General features: G+C 46.7%; 2 protein-coding genes across 2 annotated transcripts in view; one reads left to right on the forward strand and one right to left on the reverse strand.

Moving 5' to 3' along the window:
* Positions 1–7,621, forward strand: part of LOC114892986 (proton-coupled amino acid transporter 1) — a 94,104-nt gene extending 86,483 nt beyond the window's left edge. The window contains exons 11-12 of the mRNA XM_029218392.1: positions 5,765–5,844; positions 7,291–7,621. Of these exons, the coding sequence (XP_029074225.1) occupies positions 5,765–5,826 (62 nt within the window). The 3' untranslated portion in view covers positions 5,827–5,844; positions 7,291–7,621. The remainder of the gene's footprint in view (positions 1–5,764; positions 5,845–7,290) is intronic.
* Positions 1–26,075, reverse strand: part of FAT2 (FAT atypical cadherin 2) — a 68,441-nt gene that overhangs the window by 20,796 nt on the left and 21,570 nt on the right. Inside the window, exons 9-18 of the mRNA XM_029218389.1 lie at positions 21,583–25,641; positions 19,576–19,772; positions 17,409–17,562; positions 14,911–15,144; positions 12,234–12,617; positions 9,935–10,149; positions 8,854–8,991; positions 8,099–8,242; positions 6,269–6,466; positions 1,648–2,458 (exon numbers count right to left, since the gene is read on the reverse strand). Coding sequence (XP_029074222.1) covers positions 1,648–2,458; positions 6,269–6,466; positions 8,099–8,242; positions 8,854–8,991; positions 9,935–10,149; positions 12,234–12,617; positions 14,911–15,144; positions 17,409–17,562; positions 19,576–19,772; positions 21,583–25,641 — 6,534 coding nt within the window. The remainder of the gene's footprint in view (positions 1–1,647; positions 2,459–6,268; positions 6,467–8,098; positions 8,243–8,853; positions 8,992–9,934; positions 10,150–12,233; positions 12,618–14,910; positions 15,145–17,408; positions 17,563–19,575; positions 19,773–21,582; positions 25,642–26,075) is intronic.

Raw genomic sequence — 26,075 nt, forward strand, 5'->3', positions numbered from 1 at the left:
CGCCGGTGTATTTGATTTGTGAACACTTGCTGAGCTGTACACTTATGATACATGGATCTTTCTGTGTGTCCTGTTTCACTAAAATGTTCAAACAAACAAACAGAAACCAAACTTCTTTCCAAGTGGTTCTGGTGTTAGGTGAGCCAGCCTACCTAGTGTTTCTCAAAGTGCAGCCCTTGGCCCACCTGCTTCAGAAATGCTTGAGGTGCTGGCTAAAAAGGCCAATTCCAGGCATCACCCAAGACCTTCTAAATAAAAAACTCCGCAGGTGACAGCCAGGAGCAGGTCACTTTATAAACATGCTCCCCAGGTGATTTTGCATAACCTTGAATTTTAGAACCTCTGCTATCTGATGCCAGGGGGTCAGGAGAGAACCTTCAGCCATCACAGCTTTCCCTGCAGCTGACTCCAGGGTAAGAGACACAAGAAGGGAACACCTGCCGCCCCAGCCCACCCCATACCCCTAGAGTAGCTCACCTAGCCTAAATCCACAGGGCCCTGGAGAAAGTCCACAAATCTTCCTAGAATTTCCCTAATGCAAGCTGGATGGACCCCTAGGCCAGGCCAGGCAGGGGGCAAGGGGGCGGGGCTGATGTCATTCCCCTTTTGCAAATGCACCTGAGCTGATCCAGGGCATTGGTCCTAATGCCAGGGGCACTGGGGTAAGTCCTGTCAGAACACCAAGTTCCTAAAGAGTTTGGCGAAGAGCTCAGGCTTTAGAGTGGGACACAGGTATTTGAATAACCAGCCTTTCACTGGAGGCTGTACAGTTTCAAGCAAACCAATACAATCCCCATACCTGTTTCAGCTGTAGATGGAGCTAATGATCCTGCTTCCTAAGGTGGTGGTGATGAGTTTAGGTAACATACACACAGAGACCGGCACATAGCAGAGTCCTTATAGCAACAACTACCACCATGTGAATGGCAGCCACCACTGACGGGGTGCTTAGCATGAGACAGCTTAGGGGTTAAAGTGCTTTCATATCCATTAAGTAATTTACTCCCCAAACCAACTCAAGGAGACAGATGATACTATCTTCATTATTTCAAAGATGAGGAAAAAGCTCAGAGGGTTTTAGTAATCCGCCCAAAGGTACACAGCTCGTGAATGACAGAGCTGGGGTTTGAACCTGAGCTGCTTAGCCTAAACGTTGAGGTTAAAGCTCTCAGGCTATAGTAGTAATAGTAGTAGCGCTAGTAACTTGGGTTAATTGACCACCTTCTGTAGGTCAGGCACTTTTCTAAGCAAGCACTTGATATTTAATTCTCATTTAATCCCTACCACAGTGCAAAGGCACAGAGAGGTTAAATAATTTTCTTAAGGTCACCTGGCTAGCTAGTGGCATAGCTGGGATTTGAACCCAGGCAACTTGATGCGAGAGTCTATGCTTTCAGCTGTGATGCTGAACTGCCTCTTGAATTCTTACCATTATTTTCAAAGTTCCAAAAAGTGACCAGAACTAGGGTGCTATTCCATGACTAGATTTTGTGAGGCCCCACCTGTCTTGTGGTGGTCCCTGGTCTTTAACCCTGTTAAAATGTCCCTCTGACTACCCCAGAGAGCCCCCTGCTGGGATCTCCATCCCTGGAGTCAGTCTGGCTGGGCCATCAGCACTGGTTGTCCCGGGGAAGTCCCATTCCTCACCGTTACAGGAGCATTTCCTCTCCAGGTGGTGCCGCGGGGTCAGGATGCTGAGCCTGGCTGTGCTGTACGTGGGCCCAACCCTGGGGTCCAGGTGCACGGTCTCTTGGCAGATTTGTCCCTGGCAGGCTGGCCCCTGGCAGGGCACCACAGGCATGGCTGACCTCATCTGAATTCCCACCGAGTGTTCCATCTCCTTGGCTGAGTGAGTGATGTTGGATGCCAGCTCCTGGAGCTTGGAGAAGGTCCCCGAATGCCCCTCAAAAACCAGGAGCACGTCCACCCCAGCCATGGCCTCTGCAGGCTGCAGGCTGGCCAGGTGGATGTTGGCTCGTTTGATGTCCAGCCTGTTGCTGAGGAACCTCTGCAGGTTCCTCCAGTGGTCACTCACCAGCTCCTCCGGGGTGAGCTGGTGGAAGCCCATCCACACGGTCTGCTGCAGAGCCTCCTGCCCCACATGCCACACGTGGACATGGACCCCGGCAGTGGTGGAGAAGGTCCCATCGCTGACCATGACGTTGAACATGTAGCGGCCCCGAGGCAGCCCCTGGGCAGCGATGATCTTGCCATCAGACGTGCCCACTGTGAAGCGCCTGCCCAGGCTCTCCTCTCCTGCCAGGCTGTAGGTCAGCGTGTCCTGTGGGTCTCGGTCTGTGGCGTGGATTTTGCCCACCATGCCGCCCTGGAACTCCTCCTCCCCGATGGTGATGAAGATCTCCAGTGGGAGGGCGGAGGGTGGGTAGTGGCTCTGCTCCCTGACGTGGACGCTGACCAACGTGGAAGATGAGAGGGGCGGGGTGCCGCTGTCTGACGCCTGTGGGTGAAGCGGGCACCGAATTACCATAGGACTGGGGCTGTCGGGGCCTCCCCAGGGAGCCACATCCCTCTGCTCCAGGGCAGGCTCAGCGTGTTGTCGCATTTGAAAGGGAAAATCGTAACTCCAAAAGCACTGAGGGCTCTGTGGAGGGAGTTACATCCCACATCACTGGTGTGGGTGGTAAAACTTAACTCCACCTTCCATCTGACACTTCTCTGAGCCCGTCCTAAGCCTCTCCAGCCACACGTGGCCTCCTACCTCTTGAGCTTCTCTCATTCTGTCTCTTTCCTTAGGAGGGTCATCAAAGGTCTCCTAGTGATTCTAGGGTACACCCTTCATGGCCCCTGTCAGCCTAAGGAGGTTCTCTTACACCTCTTTACTATGTGACTGGGGTCGGGGTTGGGATGGGCATGTCTTCTTCAGCTCAAACAACAAATATTTATTGAGTGCCTTGTATGGGCCAGGCCGTCTGCTATGATTAGAAGAAAAGAGAGGTGAGGAGAAGAGGTGACAGACAGGGAACAGCAAGCGTCAGGCCCTCTGGTGGGAAAGAATGCTCAACACAGCAGGAAGGGACCACTGCTGCTGGAGGAGCGGGCAGGGCTGAGGGCCAGAGGTGAGCAGAGAGGGAAGCCCAGGCTGTCGCTGATGGGCTGAGGAGCACGAGGTTGGATTTAAGGCAGGCCCGAAAAGCCACTGCAGGTTTGAAGCAACGTGACCTCACTTAAGCAAGGAAAGATCGTAAATTAGAAATGCCTTTCCCTTGCACATTTCACCAAACATCTCTGCAACTTTCTGTCTGGACTTAGCAAGGAGGAAGCTTTCCTTCCTCTCCTCAGTAATGTTATCACTTTCTCAGCTGTCAGCAGGGTCTTCACGGTTTTCCCTACGGTAATATCTTGTTCATGTGGATTCGCTTTGAGTGTGGGAGAAAGGTGCAATATTACACCTACTGCTGGGAATTGTGCATAACACTGATGAGATATAAATAGCAACAGTAATAATTAACATTACTACTAAGAATAATATATAACTAATATTAACTGAGTACAAACTGTGTGCCAGTCACTTTTGAATGCTTTAAATGCATGATCGTAGTTTATCTTTCTTATGAGGTAAGTACCCTGAAGTGTCCTATTTTACAAAAGATATAACTGAGTCTCAGAGAGGTCAAGTGACGTGCCCAAGGTCATACAGCAGGTAAGGCCAGAGCAGAATCTGAACTTCTTCTTGTGTTCATAGCCTGTTTCTTTGCTGGCCTATAGTGCCTCCCAGTGAACGGAAGCAGAAATACAGGACAAATGCAAGAGAGAGTGATGATGCCAATAGTTACTGAGTGATTGTCTGGGCCAGTATACCGAGGTCAGGAAGCTGTTGCCTCCCTAGATAGTCACACCCATGTCCTTGGCTTTGAGGACCCTCTACATTAGCCCGCGCCTGTCCTCTGAGCTGCAGACTCCCATTCCCAGCTGCCTATTGGACACCTCTACTTAGATATTTTATGGACACCTGAAAGGTAACATATGCTAAGCAGAGCCCTCATTTTACCCCATAAACCTGTCCCTCCCCCACCCCAAGTCTTTCCAGTCTCATAGATGGCCCTATCATCCAGACTTTACTGGAGCCAGGAACCTGGGAGTGGTCATGATTCTTCTCTTTTCTCTCTCTCTTTGTATCCAATCCACCACCGACTCCCATTTATTTCCAAGCAAAACCTGTCGCAGATACGTCCATTTGTTCATCTTCACCATCACCTCAAGGTCTCATCACCACTACCTCCAGCTTAGATGAATTCTCATTGGTCTCCCTCAACCACTCCTGCCCCCTTCAACTGACTTTCTCTAGAGCTTCAAAAACAAGCCTCCTGAGACACAAGAAGGGTCACTTCTCTCTTTGAAACCCTTCAATCACTTCTAATTGCACTTTGATTAGAATCTAAAAGTATTATCAAGGCTTATCATTAGGATGACTCTACTTCCTGGTTAGCCCAGGACAGTCTTGATTTTCACCTTTGTGGATCACTTATCACCAATTAACTATTTTTAGTGCCTCTCTCACTCTCAAGAACATCACAGTTTGGGCCTCAAATAACACGGTCATCCAAGCTATGAGACCCGCGTGATCCACCCAACCCATCTCTTCAACTTCATTCCCACCGATGCTCACCAATAGCTGACCACATGGCAACACCTCAGGTCACTTCAAGCTCTTTCCCACCCTGGCACTTGGTCTCATCTTGCTCTTCCTGCCTGTGATACTCTCCTGCACACTTTCCACATGGGCAGCTCCTCAGATCTCAGCTCAAATGCCCCCTCCTCACAAGGACAGCCACCCTCTGAAAGTGTCTCTCTTGTGCCTTATGAGCCTCCTGTCACTTTCTTCATCTGTTTATTGCTTATCTCCATAATTAGAATCAAAAGCCCATGGGGATGGGGATCATCCCCTTCTTTCCCCTGCTATATTACTAGCAGGTAGCATGCCATATGATAAGTACTCATAAGTATATGATAGGTACTCATAAACGTTTGTTGAATGATGAATGGCTGGCTGGCTGGTTGGCTGGCTGAATGGATGACTACATCATTGTGAGCCCAGAGAAGTTCACAGAATAGTAGGATCCACTAGATTTGAGATTTAGGAAAGGGATTTGGGGGAATGAAATGAGGGAGAAATGTTTGATCACCATCTTGGCCACTTTTCCTTGGGCAGTTCTCATACAACCCATATAATATCACCATAATCCTCTCCATGTATGTATATGTTCTCTCATTTGACCCCTGCACTGAAACTGTGGGTAATCATGGAGTAGTGGATCTATGGATTAGTCAAATTCATTTCACCTGCCTTCACTAAACAAGGTCATTTAAAGACTTGCACCTGCACATATCCTAAACAATATGATGTTTTCCAGAGTTATTTTCCAGGACTTGGAGTCAACCGTGACTAGTTGGAGTTGAGCTGGTTAAGACTGGGTAGGACCGCCGACCCTTTAACTGGGCATGCCCAAGGGTCTGCTTGGTGACCTTGACATCAGAGGGCAGAAAACCCTCAGATAGTGCTAACTGCCTCCATTTTTGAACGTGCAGAGACCTGTAGCTTAGTTACACCTGCGGCAGAACTATGATTACTGCACCTTTTTCCTGTCACCTTTCCCCATGCTCCCCATGCGTCAGACTGCCCTGCTCCTTTATTTTTTATTCCATAAATGCCCCAAGCCCCTTGCCTTTTGGGAGGCGGTTCTGAGACTTGTTCTCCTATCTCCTTGCTTGGCTGCCTTGCTAATAAACCCTCTCTTTACTGCAGACTTCGACATCTCAGCATTTCAGTTTGCTGCACGGTTGGACAAACTGAACCTGGTTCGATAACAGCACCAATTCTCTGAGGTAGGTCTTTAAAAAGACTTGAGGTTCAGAGAGCTGTCCTGGCCAAACTCAAGGAGTTAGAGCCAGGGTGCGGGAGTTTTTGTTCTGTCTGGGAGCAGGGGAGGAATTAAGAGCTTGGAGTCAGAATGCTTGGGTTTGAAGCAGCCCAGCTCTACCACTTATTAGTAGCATTACTTTCAGCCAGTAACTTAACCTCTGGGTACCTCAGTTACCACATTTGGAAACTGGGGGTGATAACCGTACTCACTGTAAAGCATGTTGTGGGGATTTAATGCAGTGATGCCCGTGAAGCACTTAGGCCAGTGCCTGGCACAAAGGAAGAGTTCTGTATATTGTTTTTCTAATAAGAGAAGCACTGGTGGTACTTTTGTCAGCACATTTTCTGTCCCCATGGTCACCACCAGTGGCCCAGCACAGCTCTCACCTCGATCTGAAGCTGATACCATTCCTGGACTCTCTTGCTCAGGCCTGCAGTGGTCACCAGCCATCCGTCCGGGGTCACTCGGAAGGCAGAGCCATCGTTCCCCTTGGTGATTTGAAATGAGTAGGGGGGACCATTCTCTGGGGAGTCTGGGTCACTCAGGATCAGTTGCAGGACTTTGCTGCCGATGGGGGAGTTTTCCTGAGACCAAGAGAGACAGGAAATCAAAGAGCAAAATGAGTCCCAGTCCTTTCTTTCACATCTTTCCGGGTCCCCTTCTCTGGGATGAGTCCTCAGCACTCTGACTGCTCCCAGGTCATGTCTGCATCTTGAGATGCCATTCATTCATTCTGCCCATCTGTGAATTAGTTGTTGACTTTTGAACTTCCTGAGGGCAGTGCTGGTTTTTAGAAACAAAGCCCATTGGGGCTGGAAGGGTCTTTAGAGTCCCTTTATCCTATAGAGGTGACTTGCCGAAGTCACATAGCTGATGACTCATGTATATAAATTAGTGCCTGGGGTCCATGTGGGAATTTTGTGATTCATAGGGTCCATTGAAAACCTATAAATGGTTTTCTGATTAGAGGACCAATGAGAAAATTCAAAGATGATTAGGAATTAACAGAGAAAAATGGATCCCCTGGATATTGTTCCAGTCATTGTTCTATAACACGGGAATTCAGTATGCTGTAACACAGTGGTTGTTAACTCTCTTTTTTAGCATCAAAACCTTATCTACAAACAGTATCTTATGAGCAGAAACTGGTAATTGCCTATCCAACAGGCATTCTTTCCTTCCTTTCTTACAAAACCCGACTTTTGTTCAGGCGTTGGGTGGCAATATCCTCAGCAAAGATATACCCCTCCTAAGAGGAGATGGACTGTGATTGGTTTAAGTCAGTTACAATAATCTGAGTCCCTGTGCCAGTTTTTGGATTTAAGGGCAATCATGTAATCCATTTCTGATCATTGGAGGAGTCTACCAGGTGGGGGTTCTGAAAAGTCTTCTTCTTTGATAAAAACAGATTCTGCAAAAGAAGTCCCCATCTGTTTGCCTTTGAAGATGGTTTAGCAAGGATGTGATGCTGGAGCTGCAGCAGCCATTTTGTTACCACGAGGGAGAAGGTACAGGAATTTTGAAGAAGGTAACCCAAAGTTGTGATATCAGTTTCCTGCTGAAATAACCAATTCTGGAATAGAATTTCCCACGAGCAGACCTTTTGTTATGTGAAATAATAAGGCCTTATTATTTAATAAGCTTTTAGTCAGGTGATCTGTTATTTGCAGCCAAAGCATCCTAACTCATACTCATGATACAAAACAGGTGAAAGTGGGGTGACGCTGGTTGATGCATAGTGTGACACAGAACTCTGTCCTCTTACCTACTTCCTCACCTCCCTCACCCCTTGTGGTCACAGTTCCCCACGGAATCTTAAGACTCTCTCCAAATCCCATTCACAAACCATTAGTATGGTGGAAATAGCTTGGGATCTGGAAGATCTTCTGGGTTCAAATCCCAAATTTGCCACATTTTGACTGTGGCACATTTCTATACCTCCATTTAAAAAAATCTATGAAATGGGTACTGTCTAATTCCATATGGCTGTGTGAGTCCCCCATGAGATCATGGATGTGGATGTGCCTAGCACAGTGCCTGATGATTTTTAATTGTATAATCCATAATCCCCTTCAGCAGACCGTGTTGCCATTAGGGATATCAATGCAAGGTCACAGTCACTGTTTGGGTGGACTGGTATCAGTGGTGAGTGCCCTCCACTAGGAGGGATATGAAGGGAAGATGGATTCAGGATGCTTTGGGAAGCTTGAGCATACCTGGATGGAAGTGCTGTAGTTGAGCTGGAAGAATCTTGGTGGGTTATCATTGACATCAGCCACTTGGATAGCGATGTCTGTGTCCTCATGCAGTGGGGGCTTCCCACTGTCTGTGGCTCGGAGCCTCAGGGAGTAGCTAGAAATCTACAGCAAGATGCCCAGGGGAGAGTTAGCAACAAGACCACTCAGTTCTGCCCCCTGATTCATGACTAATGTTTTTAGAAAAATAAGATGGAGACACTCCCCTATGCCTGCCCTCATTACTCTCCCATAGCCTTTTAGGGCTCAGGTTCTAGAGTCAGGCAGAAGTAGGTTTGACTTCCAGTTTAACCATTTACTAGATGTGAGACCTTGGGAAAGTGACTAAGCTTATGTGAGGACGGTATTAGGACCTACCTCCTAGGATTACTTTAAGGACCAAATGGCCTAAGGACCAAATGGCGTAATGTATGTACATCACTTAGCAAAGTTCCTGGCACAGAGCAGGTGCTCAATAAGTGATAACTTGTAATGATCTAATGATCCCTGGTTAATAGTGAGAAGCTGGCCTGAGCTCTTTCAGGAAGGTTAAAGTTTACTCAGCCCCTCTCCTGCTGAGGTCAGGGGGACCCACAGAGAAAAGGAGTGGGAGGCCCTGAGGGCAGGTCTAGAGAAGTGTCAGGATGGGGTGTTGAACACAGTTCACCCTCTGGACCTGCAGCAGGGCTGTATTCTGCTCTGATGAACTCAGATTGGGCCCCTCCCACATGATTTACCTGTTCCCAATCCAGGGCCTTGGCCACCTGTAGCTCCCCTTTCTTGGGGTGGATAGCAAAGTGCCCAAGCTCGTTCCCTCCTATGAGGCTGTAGGTGATGGCACTATTTAGGGGTCCATCTTCGTCATTCGCTGACACCTGCAATAGAGGCGGGTGACAGTTGTGATTGGGGAGGCAAGAAGGAACAGAAAGGAATCTTGGCCCCTGGGAGTGTAGGGGGCACAGATATGTCCCTGCCCCATACACTGCCCTTGGGCTGGCAATCCCTGGACCATAGTCATCCTTGCCAAGGGAATCTCCTCATACATCCTAGTATGGATGTCAGCGTGCATGGTTCATTCGTTTATCTATCCATTCATTCATTCATTCACTCATTCACTCATAACTGACAGGATGCTAGGGTCCTGTGCTAGGAGTTGAGGAATGTGCCAAAATGAATAAGCCCTCAGGAAGCTTAATGTCTAATTTTATGGACAAGTCTAATTTGGGGCAAAGTATGATCAACTTTATGGTGATAAATTTCACCTGGAGAGATTAGAAGAGGATTCATGAAGCCCTGAAGGCTTCTGGGAGTGGAGCCAGCATTCCAGGCAGAAGAAACAATGTGAGCCCAGAGGTATGAAAGTACAGAGGATGTTTGGGGAATGGTACCTCTTCCTGTGTGGTTGGAGCATAGGGTGCATATCAGGGGGTGGAAGGAGACGAGAACCTCGAATGTGGACATACAGAGTTTGGTTTCACTCCATGAAGTGAGGAGCAATTACATGTTTAAATGCAAAAAGGTGTTGTATGGTGTCCCCTCTCTTCCTCCCCTCCCATGCTGACACTCAGTGTCCCTCTGGCCATCCTCTGGGGCCTCTCCCATGCCCCATTCTTTCAGTACCTGATCTAGATCTTATCAAACGTGGCTCTGAGAAATTTTATCATGAGAGAGTTTGGTTGAGTGGCTACAAGTCAGAGTCAAGTCTGTAGTGTATTAATTGATAAAATAATCCATGTTCATAGATGACTGGGGGAGGGGGAGATACAAACCCACCCCAGAGTCCATGCCCCTCAAAAGGGCAAAATTGCAGATCCTTACTGTGAGCACAACATCACCCACGATGGCATTCTCTAAGACCCTCGTGCTGTACAGATCCTGGGAGAATCTGGGCCGGTGTTCGTTGACATCAGTGATATTGACCACGATTGTGGTCATGTCACTGAGGGAGGAGGAGCCCTTCCGGCTGCACTCGATGGATAGGAAGTACTTGGGGCTTGTCTCAAAGTCCAGGCTTTTATTGACGTACAGGATCCCTGAGGAAACAAGAGGTGATGGGAGCATTGAGGCAGTTGGGACCACAAAGGCAGAGTACTGAGGGGGTCTTGAGCCAAACCCCAGGAGAAGCAGCTCAACTGGGTTGGGAGAGACAGACCTCCTGCATCATCTCCTCCATCATCTCACCTCCCTCTTCATTTTCTCTCTCCCATAGCCTCCCCCTTCCCCTCCATTTCCTCTCATTTTCCTTATTACCATTCTCAACAGCAGTGTTTCCCTCATTTATTTCTGTATTATTTCATTGAAATCTCATTTAATTCTATAATACTGACTCTATCTCATGTAGATCTGTAATAACCCTGTAGAGCAGGAACAAGTGTGATTTCCATTTTCTAGGTAAGTCAGCTGACGCTCCTAACATCTACATGACTTGCCCCAGCTCAGTCACCTAGTAAATGACAGAACTTAGATTATAGAGTTTTATAATACCCAAAGCTGTGTAACAAATTATTAGAGCAGAGATTTATTATTCTGAACTCTGGAAAATAAAAGAACAAGGATTTATCCTGCCATTCCTGTATAACTGAATAGTTAATGGTAGAACACTCTTCTTTATAAAATAATTCCAGTTAGTAAATGAATGAGGAATGATAAGGTTAGAAAAATCACCATTTTGCAGCCCCTAATGAAATAATATATCTGGGAAATAATCATTAAAGGCTGTTAAAACCATTAGAAAAAGAGCTGGATGGATCAGGCTGACAACCCCCGAACCCACCATCAATCTTGACCTCAGCAAAAAGAACCAGTCAGCCATTATGTGCCTCCTCCTGTGGTGCAAAGGAGAGCCCAGCATCATCTATGAAGCTTTGTTGGCAAAAAAATTGAGCTTGAACGGCATCAAGGTCTTTGATCCAAATGTCATTTATAATAAATATAGGGGCTAGAGAGATACGTTATATGACACCATAAAGATACAACTAGCCAATCTAAAATTATTTTTAAAATCCTGCCTCACACACGACCCCAATATTTCATTAAATAAATGGCAGCAGGAAATAAAGAGGGAGAGGAAAACGTTAGAGGTTAAAAGATGCTTAAGACACTGCCTATCAACCAGATGCAATATGTGGACATTTGGGGGATGCTGACAAGCAAATCAACTTCTAAAAGACATTTGTGAGATAATCTGAAAAATTGTCTGGCTGGGTATTGGACTGTATTAAGGAATTATTATCTTTTGGGTGTGATAATGGTATTATGGTTGTGTTTATACAAGGAGTCCTTATCATTTAGAGAGAGATACACACTAAAGTATTTACAACCAAATGATATCATGTCTGGGATTTGCTTTAAAATAACTCAGCAGTAGGTGGATATGGGGGGCAAAGATGAAACCAGACTAGACAAATATTGATAATTACTGAAGCTGGGTGATGGGAACATGGGGTCCATTATACTGTTCCCTCTATTTGTTATATGTTTAAAGTCTCTGTAATAAAAACTAAAAAAATACTGCTCAACAGTAAGGCGGATGCCTTAGGAGGTAGAGCGCACCGTTGCAGAGGTGTTGTGGTGAGGAATCCACATGGAGCCTGGTCGGACCCGAGCAGCCTCTGAATCCTCCCTTCCATGGGATTCTGGGAGTCTGACTTAGATCCTCCTGTGGCTAGGAGAGAAGAGAGCCGGTTTCCTAGTTCTCTCTCTTTATGAGACTAAGGGAAAATTCGGGGGTCCCCGGATGTTTCGGGAAGGCTTTAGGAGGGAAGCAGGCAGCCTTGCCTTGGGCTGCCTAAGCCCCAGATTCTAGCAAGATTCTTCGTGCCTTGGCAGCCAAGGATGGAGGGTGGCTTCAGCCTCCTGGGGCTGGGTGTGAGCCAGGACTATGAAGCTGCAAACTGGGAGGAGAGAGTCCTCAATAGAGTCTTTGGTGGGGTTGTAGTGGAATAAGGGATGTTTCCATGTAAGCTGGCCCCATGCTACAAGAAGGGACTTGGCACCTGGAGAGATGGAGAGTGAAGAAGGGGCTGAAGGATGCTGGGGAGGGGCTATGGTATGCGAGGAGTCCAGTGTTCCCCAAGACTCTGTGTGTGTATATGTGTGTAGGGGGTTGCTCCCTCACCTGTGTGGGCATCCAGGCGGAACCGTCCCTGCTCGTTCCCGCTGACCACGCGGTAGCTGGTCTTCTCGGCGCCCGGGCGAGTGAGGGTGGCCAGCCGCAGAACCTCCGTGCCACGCTGGGCATCCTCGGGCACCTGCACGCTGTGCTCGGTGTTCAGGAACACGGGCAGGTAGTCATCCAGGCCCACCACGGAGATGGTGACGGTGCCCAGCGTGGACAGCGGTATTGGGGTGCCCAGGTCAGAGGCACGGACGGTGAGCTCCAGTGCTGCCTGTGGCCTGACCCGCAGTGGCTTCTCCAGGCGGATCACGCCTGTGGTGGCCTCGATGGAAAAGCGGCCTTCGGCAGAGTCCGTGAGAGAGTAAACCACCTGGGCATTGGTGCCTGTGGGGGGAGACAGAGCGCGTGATTCATACAGAGGGACCCTCCTCTGGCCCTGCCTGCCGCAGAGCTTTCAGCCAGAGGAGGGCCTAGCCAGCAGGGTCCCCATAAAGGCTAACATGCTTAGGCTGTTAGCAGTGAGACTCTCTCACGTGAGGGTTCTTGACTAGGGTGGGGTTCAAGGCCTCATAGAAAGGTTCTTATGAAGGGGAGGGTTCTGCAAGCCCTTAAGGACATCTGAAGCTGTTTATGTGGAGGTTAGGGTCCAGTGTCAGCTCACAAAATAAAAATTGTGCAAGATCAAAAGCACCCATAGTGAGTTCTTTGGTTGTGATAGAACAATCCTGTATCTTGATTGTGGTGGTGTTTGCATACATATTCAAATGTGTGCATATAGAAACTGTGAAATCTGAATAAGACTGGAGTCCAATTACCAGTAATGTCCCAGGGCCAGTTTCCTGGCTTTGATATCATACTGCACATGCTGCCGTTGGGGGAAGCTGGGTGAAGGGTGCTGGGCCTCTCAGTACTATTTTTGCAACTTCCTATGAGTCTATAATTATGTCAGAATAAACCAAAACAAACAAACAAAAAAACACACACCCACGGAAAGTTCTTAGTAAATCAAAGCCTGTGGTGTTTTTCCAGCTCTGACTCAGGTGCTATTATTTCCTTGGGTTGTGGACCAGATGAAGCAGTTGGCTCATGTAGGGACCATAGCATCTGAAGAACACCAACATTTAGTGCTCAGCCATGAGAGCCTTAGCCAGCGGGAAAAGCACAGGCTCTGAGCCTATAGGGATTGAGTCTTATACACACGTGGGGACACACAGCCCTTTCATTGAATTTACATGAAATAAATGTGCATACCATGCACATTCTCCCATGTATGAATTTTCTGGAGAGAGAGAGAGGCGCTGGTCAGGCTATATTTGGAATATTGAGGTGGAATATTTGGGTTAGAATAATAATAACAGCTTTGAAGTGTTAATGGTTAATTGGTGCAAGGCCAGAGGATGAATCCTAGAAGAGAGGTGGGATTGGAAACACGAGATTGAAGAAAGTAGGGCCCTTCTACCCAGAAAGGGAACCTCGAGGCTGGAGCGGATAGTCACCACCTCCTAGTGTCTGAAGGGCTGTCATGGGCGAGGGCCTGGGAGATCTGTGTGGCTGCAGAGGGCAGGACCGTGATGGACAGATGTCTGCTCCAAAAAGGTAACACTTGATAATTATCTGAGGTACCATGGAAGGAAGGGGCTGCCTAGGAAGTAGGGAGCTTCCTGTCCCTGGAGGTGTGCAAGCACTGGCTAATTGAGCATTTGCAGGGCCTTGGATGTTCGATGCCTTTGCCCTCCCTAGGACCCCTGCATTCCTCCAAAATCTCTCACCTTCGTCAATGCCAACCTAAAACTCACTTCCTCTAAGAAGTCTTAAATTTTACTCTGTTGGTGTCAAACAAAGCAGGGTGTTTTGATCCCTCTTTTATCACCATCACCATCATCATCATTGTCATATCCTATGTTCCTCTGGCAACTTTGACCCTGAGGGTATTTTTTTACCCAACCTAAATTATAAAATTTAATTCAAGAAAATTGGATGTGTATATATATATATATATATATATATATATATATATACACACACGTATATGTGTGTATATATATATATATATATAAAACATGTATATATATATACATATATCTATAGATATAGAGATCTCCACAATGAAACACTTCATGATGTCAGAAGCTATAATTGGTATAATATGGAATGAAGACTCCTGGATGAATCCAATTTGCCTTGTAAGTAGTAAAAGGAAAAGAATTAACCCTAATGAAAACAATGTCATTACAATTAAAATGCAAAATAAAATGTAAAATATTCTACTTCATTGACTAGAAAATTGATCCAAGAATTTGATAGACTTAATGGAGTTTGTGCCCTAAGTTTCTTTCTTGTGGCCAATTAATCAGAGTTGAATAATTCTGATTGGTGTATTTCACATTAAATGTTTGTATTCCAATGTTCTTGAGGTTAAATGGTGGGATGGAAAGGGCTCCAGGTCTAAGTGGCAGTGAGAAACAATGAGGCTGAAATGCCCCATACCAGCTTTGAAACATTGCCAAAATCTTTCGTACCTAGCACTTAGGTATGCAGTTTGTGGACATTTTCCACTTGTACGTGTCTGTAGGCTCAGGAGTGAGGTATTGCCAGTCTCAGAGCAACACAGAGAAAGCCAGACCCTCGCCCAGGGTGACCCTGTAAGCAAATGGCCTCCAATCCTTCTCTTTCTCACCTTGGTCTGGGTCCCGGGCCAATACCACCGCAACGGGGGTCTTTACTGTGGTGTTGTCGAAGACTGCCACAGCACAGTGGCTGGGGAAGAACCGGGGGGCGTTGTCATTCACATCCTCCACGTGAAGGGTCACATCTGCCTGGCACGATTGGCCGCCTCCATCCGTCGCCTTGGCAACAAGGCTGTATGCATCCTTCTTTTCTCGGTCTAAGGCTGTGAGTGTGGTCAGCTCCCCTGGCCGGAGAAAGGACAGCAAGTGAGCTTTCTCTGGGGGCAATGACCCCAGCATGTGACTTCCTGATGTCTATGTGAGACAAACCCAGCCATGCAGTGTGCTGTCACAGAGAAAAGGGGTCAGTCCTGTGTACAAATGGTTAGGAAAGGGGTTCAGTCTTGTAGCTTCCCACACCTGCTCGCCTCCCTAGTCACATTCCACCACCACATACCCAATTTAAGATCCACACCAACAAGCTACAAAGAGGCACAACATTTTAAAAGGCCAGTTAGGCAATTTCTAACAGCGCATAAAATGGGTTTATCCTTTGGCCTGCAGTTTTACTTCTAGGAATGTATCCTATAGAATAATCAACCCAAGGATAAAATATACATATAGAGATATTCTCTGCAGCATTCTTTATAAATAGCAACATACTGAAAATATCCTGTGTCTTTCAGAAAGGTACTGGTTAAATATATTATCATTTAGCCATATAGTAAAATACTATGCAACACAAAAGGAATTATGATAGAGCTTTATGTACTGCCTTGTTAATAGCGCCAAGATATTGCTATGAGAAAAAAGTCACAACGTAGTATGCTACATAGAGATGTGGGGGATGCGTGGAAAAGCGGTCTGATAGAATATATACCAAGAGTGCTTATCTTTGGGGGAGAGGCTGGTTATCATGAAGACTTTCCAATTTCCGCATAATACATGCCTACGTGGTTTGAATTTTTGAATAATGAGCATGTATTATTTCCATACTCAGAAAAACCGCTGAGTTTTTCTTTTTGTTTTTTTTTTTTTAAGACCCCACCGATCATCCTGCAGCTGGACAAACAGCAACAGAGATTAGGTCACCTACTTGGGGTCACTTGGGGTGACTCAGCATGCCCATGCTGGGGTCAGACAGGGTAGTGCTGTCTCCTTTTTATTTATTTAATTAATTTATTTGTTTATGGCTGCATTGGGCCTCCGTTGCTGCATGTGGGCTTTCTCTAGTTGCATCGAGCGGGGGCTACTCTTCATTGCGATGCATGGGCTTCTCACTGCAGTGGCTTCTCTTGTTGCTGAGCACGGGCTCTAGGTGCGTGGGCTTCAGTAGTTGTGGCTCGGGGGCTCTAGAGCGCAGGCTCAGTAGTTGTGGCGCACGGGCTTAGTTGCTCCGTGGCATGTGGGATCTTCCCGGACCAGGGCTCGAACCCATGTCACCTGCATTGTCAGGCGGATTCTTAGCCACTGCGCCACCAAGGAAGTCCCAATGCTGTCTCCTTCTATCCAGACAGTTTTCTGGGATACCAGCTCTCACCTGCCACCTCCCTGCTCAGGAATCTCCAAGGCATCCTTTGAGCTACTGACTCCAAGTCAAGTGTCAGAAGCTGGCTCTCTGTCACCTGGGCCTTCTGTGCTGTCCGTCTCCACACCCTTCCTTATAGCAGCAGGACAGGGATCCCTCCTTTTCTAAAGGAAGCAGTCTCTACCCTGTCTTCTCCACCAGATGCTCACAGGCCAACCTCTCCCAAGTATTCGTGGTCTATTCTGCTGGGCTGTCTGTTCCCCACTCTCCGCTTTGTCCCCTAACTGATAATAATTGACAATAGAAACCATAGCTACTGAATTCTTATTATGTGCCAGACCTGGGCTAGATTTCTATATACTTTATTTGTTGGGATCCTTGCAACAATGCTATGAGATTTTATCTCAATCTGCAGCATACAATCTTGAGATCATGTCTTTGACCATGACTCTCACCTGCTTGAATCCTTTAATGGCTCTAAAGGTGGGATTTGGCCCCCCTGCTCAGAAGGGCCTCATCCTTTGCTCTCTCTCCCTCCCCACCTTCTGTGCACCAATTTCTGGCTGTGCTCTTTCCCAAAACAAGGTCCTCGTATAAAATCTCCTTCTGCCTTGAATATCCATCCCTACCACTCCCTTAGCCCCTGGCTACATTTCCTCAGAGAAGTTTTACTTAACCCTGATCCCAAATTTAAGTCCTCCTGTCAAACCTCCCCTAGCATCCTGCATTTTTTCTTAGCACACGTCAAACCACTGATTCAATGACTGCCTTTCCCACTGGATTGTAAAGACCTAGATCTTGTCTTATCAGTTTATGTCCTTAGCATCTAGTGAATGCTCGACACACAGTGCCATATGTTTGCTGAGCGGATGGATGGATGGATAAGTAAATTCCTGTTTCTTTTCTAAGGAGCCTGGGTACTGGGCCCTGGTTATTCAGTGTATAAGTTCTTTGCTTGATCCTGCAGCTCAGGAAACCTACCTGTATGAGGATCCAGCTTGAATTCATCTGCCCCAGGACCATGCAGTGAATATGTGATCTGAGCATTGGTATCGGAGTCCAAGTCTGTTGCAGAAACTTTCAAAATGAAGTGTCCTAGAGGTACATCTTCACTGACTTTGCCAGTGTAGAGAAGCTGGAGATAGAAGACAAAGAAGAGGGGGATTATGGGAGATGCGCTGAGATTCAGAGAGAGGCAGAGTGACAGAGAGGGAGACAGAAGCAGAGAGAGAGATTAGAGAGCAGAGATGGAAGCAGGTAGGGGAGAGAAGCAGAGAGGGGGAGGGAGGAGAACAGAATAAGATGGAACGTGCAAGGAAATGGAGATTAAAAACAAGGAGAATGATGACAAGAGACATAGTCAGAAAAGCAAAGAATGCGAGAGAATTTCCATCATCTGAAAGCTCACACTCAGGGCTAGAAGGACCTGCCGCAATCTGTTACTCCACAGGGGCCACATTGCAGAAGGGGTGGCACAGGGGAGAGGCTGGAGTTCCCTGAGAACCCAGTGCTCTTCCAGCTGCTGGCTCTGGGCACAGCTTCCAAGCAAACCAGTCCCCCCACTGCATGGTGTGGGTGAACATGGACACCTGTACGTGCTCCAGGTGGGGGCTTTGTGCCTGGGGGGCTGTGTGGAGACAGCCCCCAGGCCTCCTTTCCCTGGCTCTGGTGATGCTATTGACCACCTCTGAGAAGGCCAGGGTGAACTTGGCCCCAGCCTCTTCCAGCATGGGGAGGGTGCAAGCTGGTTGGCAGGATGCTGAGGGGAAAGAAGAGGAAGGTGTGGCTACCATTCTCCCCCAAAAGGCTGCCCTTCTGAGACCACCCAAAAAGTAGTCATCTTGGATCCTGCAAAGACTTTTTTCCATGCACCCCACTTGATAACCCAGGTTCTCTTTTTCTACTCTGCTTCTATGAGGTTGGAGCGTGGAAGACAGTGGAAGAAAAGGTGATAGGATATATGATTTTTGTGTGTTCCAAGGTGTGTGTCCGTATATATGTGTGTGGACAAATAAAGTATGAAGAATTGAAGTATATATATATTCACATGCATATGTAAGTATGTGTGAGTTATAGATGTACATTTGTGTATATGGATGGGTATACTTATGGATGAATGTTGTGGGTATGTAGGTGTATGCTTATGTGTATCTTTGTGTGTATATATATATATAGAGAGAGAGAGAGAGAGAGAGGTATTTGCATATTTATAGAGAGTTGTACATGATCTTTTGACTATGCGTGTGTGTGAGTACCTACGTATAAGTTTGCATTTATTATATATACTGAATAGCTGGATTTTATATAAATTTGAATTATGCTAATTTGATGTTATAAAATTTAAATGTTAATAGTTTACCTTTATCTGCAAACTTTGAAGTAATGCAAATCTCCCCAAAGTTAAAAATTATTTACTGTGTTTAAAAAAATATGTTTAAAAGCAATGCTACATGACAGTGGTTGTTGATTTATGCCCTCTAAGAATGCAGTTCCTCTCCTTACACATGTGAACGCGTGCACACACACACACACACACACACACCACTCAACATTTTCCTTGGGAAATTTAGTGTTGAATTACGTGAAGTCTCAGGAAAGTCTCCCTTATCAAAAGTGTAACTGCCCTGTCTGCATGTTTGTTTATACATATAACCTGGAGTAGGGTCTCTGTTGCTCTGTATAACCTATTCATATGTAGGGATAGGCCCATATAGGCATGGCGAGTGGTGTGGGGTGTCTCGGGGGAAGGTCTCTTTGGATGTATTTGATAACAATGAGCCATGCTAACAAGCTGAGCAGTGGAGGGGCTTTCCCAATGGGCATAGCAGGCTTTTTTGAGAATGAAGAATTTACTTTACTTCTGGATATGTTTTGCAGAGAAAAGGATATTTTTCTGGAGTGTAGGGGAAGAGGTATGGACCATGGGTCCTAAAGAGCTTGGTGACATCCCTTTGGAGGGGGTGGGAGGAATCACCTAGAATCTCCCTTGCCTAGGGCACTAGTCGGAGGCCAGCCAAGGAGAAGCAAGGGCAAGTGTGGTCAACGATGTCCAGTTCCAGAGATGGTACCCTGAGTCCTTCTCCTTCCTTTTGCCCTTCACTCCAGCTTCCTTGCCTCTACTCCTCCCCCACCCTCACCAGGCTCTCACCTCTGAGCACTGCGGGCTGTTATCATTGATGTCCAGGACAAAGATCTCCACGAGGACTGAAGCCTGGAACTTGCCATCGGAAGCGGTGATTCGGAGCAAGTACTTGGCCATGTGCTCACGGTCCAGGGTCTTCCTCGAAAAAATCCTCCACTCATCCCCAACTTGGCTGATGCCAAACTGGCCCAGGGGGTCTCCCTCTAAAAAGATGGGACAGAGTTTCCTGAATCCAAGCAACAGGAACAAACCAGGCTTTGTGCCCTATGTGGCTGCCCACCTGACACTCTTTTTTAGGATTGTTGGGAAAGGCAAAAACTTCCTCCCTTAGCTAAGGACCCATAATTCTGCAATGAGTCCGTTTATCTGGTGTTATGAAGCCTGTACCAACTTCAAAGGCCTCCATTAAATGGAATCATCACTGCAAGAAACACTGTTCCAGAATATGTGGCTGAAGGGCAGGTTTTTTATTTTTGTGCATTGGAAGGCATCGGAGGAAGTTAAAGGGAAGCAGATTGCAATTCTAGAAAAGAACCTTCTAGTATCTAGTATCTGTTCAACAGTGGAGGGGTGGGAAATGATCAGTAAAAACTCTCTGCGGGGGCTTCCTTGGTGGTGCAGTGATTAAGAATCCACTTGCCAATGCAGGGGACACGGGTTCAAGCCCTGGTCCAGGAAGATCCCACATGCTGTGGAGCAACTAAGCCCGTGCGCCGTAACTACTGAGCCCACGTGCCACAACTACTGAAGCCCGTGCACCGCAATGAATAGTAGCCCCCACTCGCCACAACTAGAGAAAGCCCACATGGAGCAACGAAGACTCGATGCAGCCAAAAATAAATTAAATAAATAAATAAATAAATACACTCTCTGAGGCTTTATTTTATGACTGACGACACAGGCTAAGTGGAGGTTCAGATGGATCGCTAGATTTGCTTCTGAGTTATCTTTCCTTGATACCAATCACTGAGAGGAGAGATGGATTTTTGAGATTCTAAGATGCCAGAGTCCTCAGATTAAACTATTCCAAGAGTTGATGATATATTGACATTTATTATTCTATTATTCAGAGATTTTAAGACTTTTGTGTTTTTAAGAGTCTGATATTACAAGATGACAAGATTCTATTTCACTAAGACTCCATATTTCAAACAGCTCTGATCCAGGATCTGTCTCCAGGAGTCTATGATTCCTGGTTGGAACTTTAGGCTCATTAACTCTCCACCAGACAGCTGTGATAGCAGAAGAAACCATGACTATGGGAATGGAATGACATGGTACCTGGGAGATGGGGAAAGGGACACTGAGAAGTAAAGAAACTCTCTTTTAGCCACTGATTGGCACATTTAGCCACTGGGCAGAGATTGGGGAAATGTAGGTTTACAATAGGTATCCACTGGGGAAAGCAGTTTGTAGGGTATGGTTTTAATCCCAGCCCTGATGCAAGCTTGGAGTGTGACCTTGGTTGAGTTTCTTCCCCTATCTGGGCTTTGGTTCTCCCATGTATGAAATGAGGGGATTGGGCTGGAATCATATCCAAGAAAGTGTTTTTGCTCCAACACTTAGGTCCTATGGTTGACTAGGCAGCGTTTTCTACTATCGACAACTTGCCCTAGGCAGAATACTACTCTACAAGGACAGTCACCTCACAGAGTTTTCATGGACCACACAACTGTTGATTCCCTCTCTGTCTCCCAGAAGCTAACTGAGAACAGTTGCAGAATCTCACTTCTAGTCTATCTACTCCGTCTAAGGTAATAAGAAATCCTCTTTACAATGCACTTTGCAAAAAGCTCTCAAAGCTTTTTCAAGTTAGATCTTACAAGCATCCCTGTGAGTTGACTGAGAACAGGCATGCCAAGACTACAGATGGAGCAGTTGAGGTCTTGGGACGTTAAGTGATTTACCCAAGGTCACATTGCTAATGAGTGGCAGAGCCATGTCTTAGGGAACCTCTTATTGGACTTTTTTCAACGCACCCCAGTGACTCTGTTCCAAGATAGGTATACTTACCTGTGATATAGCAGGTGACCTGTCTGTTCTGCTCAGAGATATCAGCATCCAAAGTTTTAAGAGTGGCCACAGGTTCACCAGGTTCACTGTTCTCAACCACAGATCCTCTGTAGTCTTCAGAAGCAAATTGGGGGGCATTGTCATTCTCATCTGTAATGGAGACTTCAACCAGGACCTGAGAAGATAGCTGGATGGTCCGGCCATGGTCATAGGCCACCACATAAAAGTGGTAGATCTGGCTGGTCTCACAGTCAAGTTCCTGGAGTGTGGTGATCCAGCCAGTTTCACTGTCAATGGCAAAGAGCTCATGGATATTGCTGCCAGGGTCCACTGGCAGCCTATAGCTCACCTGGCCATCATTCCCAGTGTCCTGATCATTGGCAGTCACTTGAATGACTGAGGTCCCCACTGGCATATTCTCAGTGAGAACAGCCTTATATGGATCAGCCTCAAATACAGGCCTGTTGTCATTGACATCCTTCACTTGGATGTTGACAGAGACCAAGGAACCCAAGTAAGTGTCATTATGGGGGCAATGTGCCATCAAATCAATCTGGTACCATTTGGTGGACTCATAATCCATGGCCTTCCTCACCTTTAGAACCCCTGTGTCTTGGTCCAAGGAAAAGATGCCATCCTCGTTGCTCTCTGGTGTGGTGCCCTGCACTAGACTATAGATGACTGGATCTTGGGCTGCCACTGCTTTAACAGAACCAATTTCAGACCCTTCTGGAAGGTCCTCCGATGCAGAAAAAGTATATAGAGGTTCAGAAAATTTGGGCAAGGATACTTCATTAGGAACCACCTGAAGTCGTAACAGCATGAGAGAGTTCCAGTGAGGAGGGCCCCCATCTTGGGCTTTGATTTTTAAGTCAAAGGCCCGATTTTCCAATCCCACCAGGCTCTCTTTCACCTTGACAACACCAGTGGTTGGGTTGACTTCAATGACCTCTTCTTCCAAGTCCTCCACTGAGTCCACTGAGTAGGTGACGTCTGCATTCTGACCTTCGTCTGCATCATAGGCCAGCACCTGGATGACTGGGGAGTCTTTACTGATGTTGGATTGAATGGATACAGTGTACTCAGATGCTTTGAACCGTGGGGGGTTGTCATTTTCATCCGTGAGAATGATCTTCACAGTGCAGAAGGCCACTCGTCCTCCTCCATCCTGAGCCATGACCTTAATAGCAATGACTCTTTCTGTGGAATTTTCCCGATCCAGTTTCTGCAGAGTGGTGATCTGGCCACTGGGGTTTATGGAGAACTTCTCACCTGCTAGTTTATTGATGATGGTGTAATCTACAGTGCCATAGGGACCACTATCTTTGTCTATGGCTAACAACTCAATCACCTTGGTTCCCACCTTTGCATTCTCAGCTAATTCTGCCTCATAAACATGCTGCTGGAACTCTGGGCTGTACTTGTTGGCATTTGTAGTATTGATATACACAGGCACAGTTGCTCGGAAGACCCCATCAGAAGCACCTACCCGCAGATTGTAAGAAGAATACAAGTGCTTTTTGCAAAGGTTGAACATAGAAATTATGCCCGATGAACTGTTAATGGAGAAGTGCCTGTCCTGGTTGCCAGAAAGAATCAGGTACTCCAGACGGGAGGCGTCCCTGCTGTCGGGGTCAAGAGCTTGGACTTTGAGAACCAGGTGTCCACAGGTTGCTAGCTCACTGACATTGGCTTCATACTGAGGTTGCCTGAACTCTGGGGGATTGTCATTGATGTCAGACACATTGACAACCACAAGGGTTTCGCCAGTTAGTGGGGGGTCTCCTCTATCCATGGCCCTGACCTTCACATTAAAGTGTTGTTGGGCTTCATAATCCAGCTCTTGAACTGTGGACATCTCCCCCGTGCTCCCATTGATCTGGAAGAATTTGGAAACATCCGAGCCATCCTCTACAATCTGGTAAGACACATCACAGTTCTGCCCTGAATCCTGGTCAGAAGCCAACAGTTTGATCACAGGAGTCTGAGCAGGCAAACCTTCTGAGATTGAAGTGGTGTAGAGCAATTGAGAGAAAGTGGGAGGATTATCATTGACGTCCTCCACCAGGACTTCTACTGTGGCTTCAGAAAATGACCCCAGAGCTGTGTCTGTGGCTCTGACTGTGAACACATGTTTGGTCTTAGACTCATAGTCCAAAGGGCCTGTCACTGTTAGGACACCAGTCTTAAAGTCAGTGGTGAACAGCATCAAGGGCTCTTCCTCCACAATGTTGTAGATGAGCCGGAGTCCCTCGGGACTCCGGGCCTGGGTGTGGAGAATTGGGGTGTAGAGTGTGATATTTTCAGGCACTCTGACTTTGTAGTAAGGACTCTGAAACAGTGGGTTGGATTTATTTCTCACAATGACAAGTACCTCTTCCTCAGTCTGGAGGGATGGGGCTCCTCCATCTCGAGCAATGACTTTGAGGTGATACTTATTTAGAGCTTGATAATCAAAGGGTTTCTTTAATGATATGTCCCCAAGATAGGGGTCGATTCGAAAATATCTGTAATCTTCTGCAAATGCATATGTGACAGCACCATTCACCCCCAAGTCCTGGTCAGTGGCAGATACCTGAAAGAGGACGTCCCCTGGCTCTGTGCCATCTTGGATGATTGTGTGGTAGGGCAGATGTTTAAATTCAGGGCTATTGTCATTGACATCCTCAACAGAGACTTGGACCAGAGCCTGAGCCACCCGCTGAGGTGTCCGACTGTCCCTCAATTCCACCGCCACCTCATGAGTGTCCTGCTGTTCTCTGTCAAATGCCACACCTCTTGTCTGCAACACGCCTACTGATTTGACCATATGAAACATATCTGTGCCATTCAAGAGAAAGTAAGACAGGGTGTCATTCAAACAATTGCCCTGGGCACCAAGAATCACCAGTGCCTTTCTGTCCAGCAAATTCTCCTTCACTGTTGCCCTGTAGACATCCTGGTCAAACTGTAAGCTTGTGTTAAGGGCTTGTGTCAAAGAAATTTTTACTAGTGCAGTATCTTGATACAGGCCATCAGAAGCCTTGATGATGAGCTCCCGAGAGAGTCCCAGCAAAGCAGGATTCAACACAGATATGCGGCCAGTAGTGGGATGGATGGCAACAGCTTCATCAGCATTGCCAGTTTTGATGCTATAATTGACTTCTGAGTCATCGTCACTGGCCTGCACCATGAGGAGCTCCATACCCCGGTGGATGGGCTTCAGTACTGCTACTTCATATATCTGGTCTGAGAACCTGGGGGGACAGTCATTTATATCTCTGACATTGATTGTGACCTGGGCAGCCGTGGGTGCAAATAAGACAGGGCTTCCTTGGTCATGGACATAGATGTTGAATTGGAAAGAGGGCATGCTCTCGTAATCCATCTCTGATACAGTGGTTAGGGTTCCCATGCTGGGATCGATTTTTAAAAACTTCAGAGCTTCTGGCTCCAAAATTTTATAGACCAACAAGGAATTAGCTTCTTTGTCACTGTCAGCGGCACGGATCACAAGGGGGTTGTTGTTTTCATCCACTATCATGCTGTTCAGTGCAGCTGCTTCACTAATTTGGCCCACAAAAGTCAACTTTGAGAACATGGGAGCATTGTCATTTTCGTCAATGATATAAACAAGAACCATGACATCAGTAAATGCACCCGCCATATTGCTGCCTCGGATTTTCAGCCGGTAAGATGAAATTTTCTCATGGTCCAAGTTCTTCTGGGTAGAAATGAGTCCAGAGTATGAGTTCATGGAAAATACACCATTCTTGTTTCCCTCTCTTAACTCATAGGTAACTTCTGAGGAGCTTGTAGCCGAGATAAGGAGGATTGGGGAACCAACAGGGATTGATTCAGGGATCTCTACAAAGTACTCGGAGTTTGAAAAGATGGGGGCACTGCTGTCTGAGGGGTAGACATGAATGATCACTGTAGCCAGGTCATGCCATTGTGGGGAGCCTTGATCTTCTGCCTTCACTGTCAGAGTATACTGGGCATGATTTGCCTGATCAAGTGTCTGTGCCAGAGTTATGATGCCTAGTAGGGCATTGATGTTGAAGAAACCTTCGCTGTTCCCTGAAACAAAACACAAGATAAATTGAAGTTTACCACACCCTCAAGAGGTACCAACTAGGCTTTCTAGATCAGTAAAAGGCAACCACACAAAAGTTGGACAGGGCAAAATCCACATCCTGCACCACCCTGGATTTAATTATGATATAATGTGTAGGGTAGATATATACTTCACGAAATTCCTTATGTGGTGCTCATATTAGGTGCTCCATAAATGGAAGCTTCAATGATCACTAAGTGTTCGGGCTGCAACTTAAGCTATAAACTAAAGCAGTAGTAGGTTTGTGGAGCAAAGAAAGGAGACATACTTTGTAGGAAAAGCACACTCCATCTGTATTTCAGTGCTGACTTTTACAGGACAAATTTCAGTTACGTTGTTTAGAATTTTAACCCATTCTTTACGTAACTTGTAATAGCTTTGATTATATACTTGGTAG

The sequence above is a fragment of the Monodon monoceros genome, unplaced genomic scaffold (assembly GCF_005190385.1).
Source record: "Monodon monoceros isolate NGI ecotype Baffin Bay Population unplaced genomic scaffold, NGI_Narwhal_1 Super_Scaffold_12, whole genome shotgun sequence".
NCBI classification, from domain to species: Eukaryota; Metazoa; Chordata; class Mammalia; order Artiodactyla; family Monodontidae; genus Monodon; species Monodon monoceros.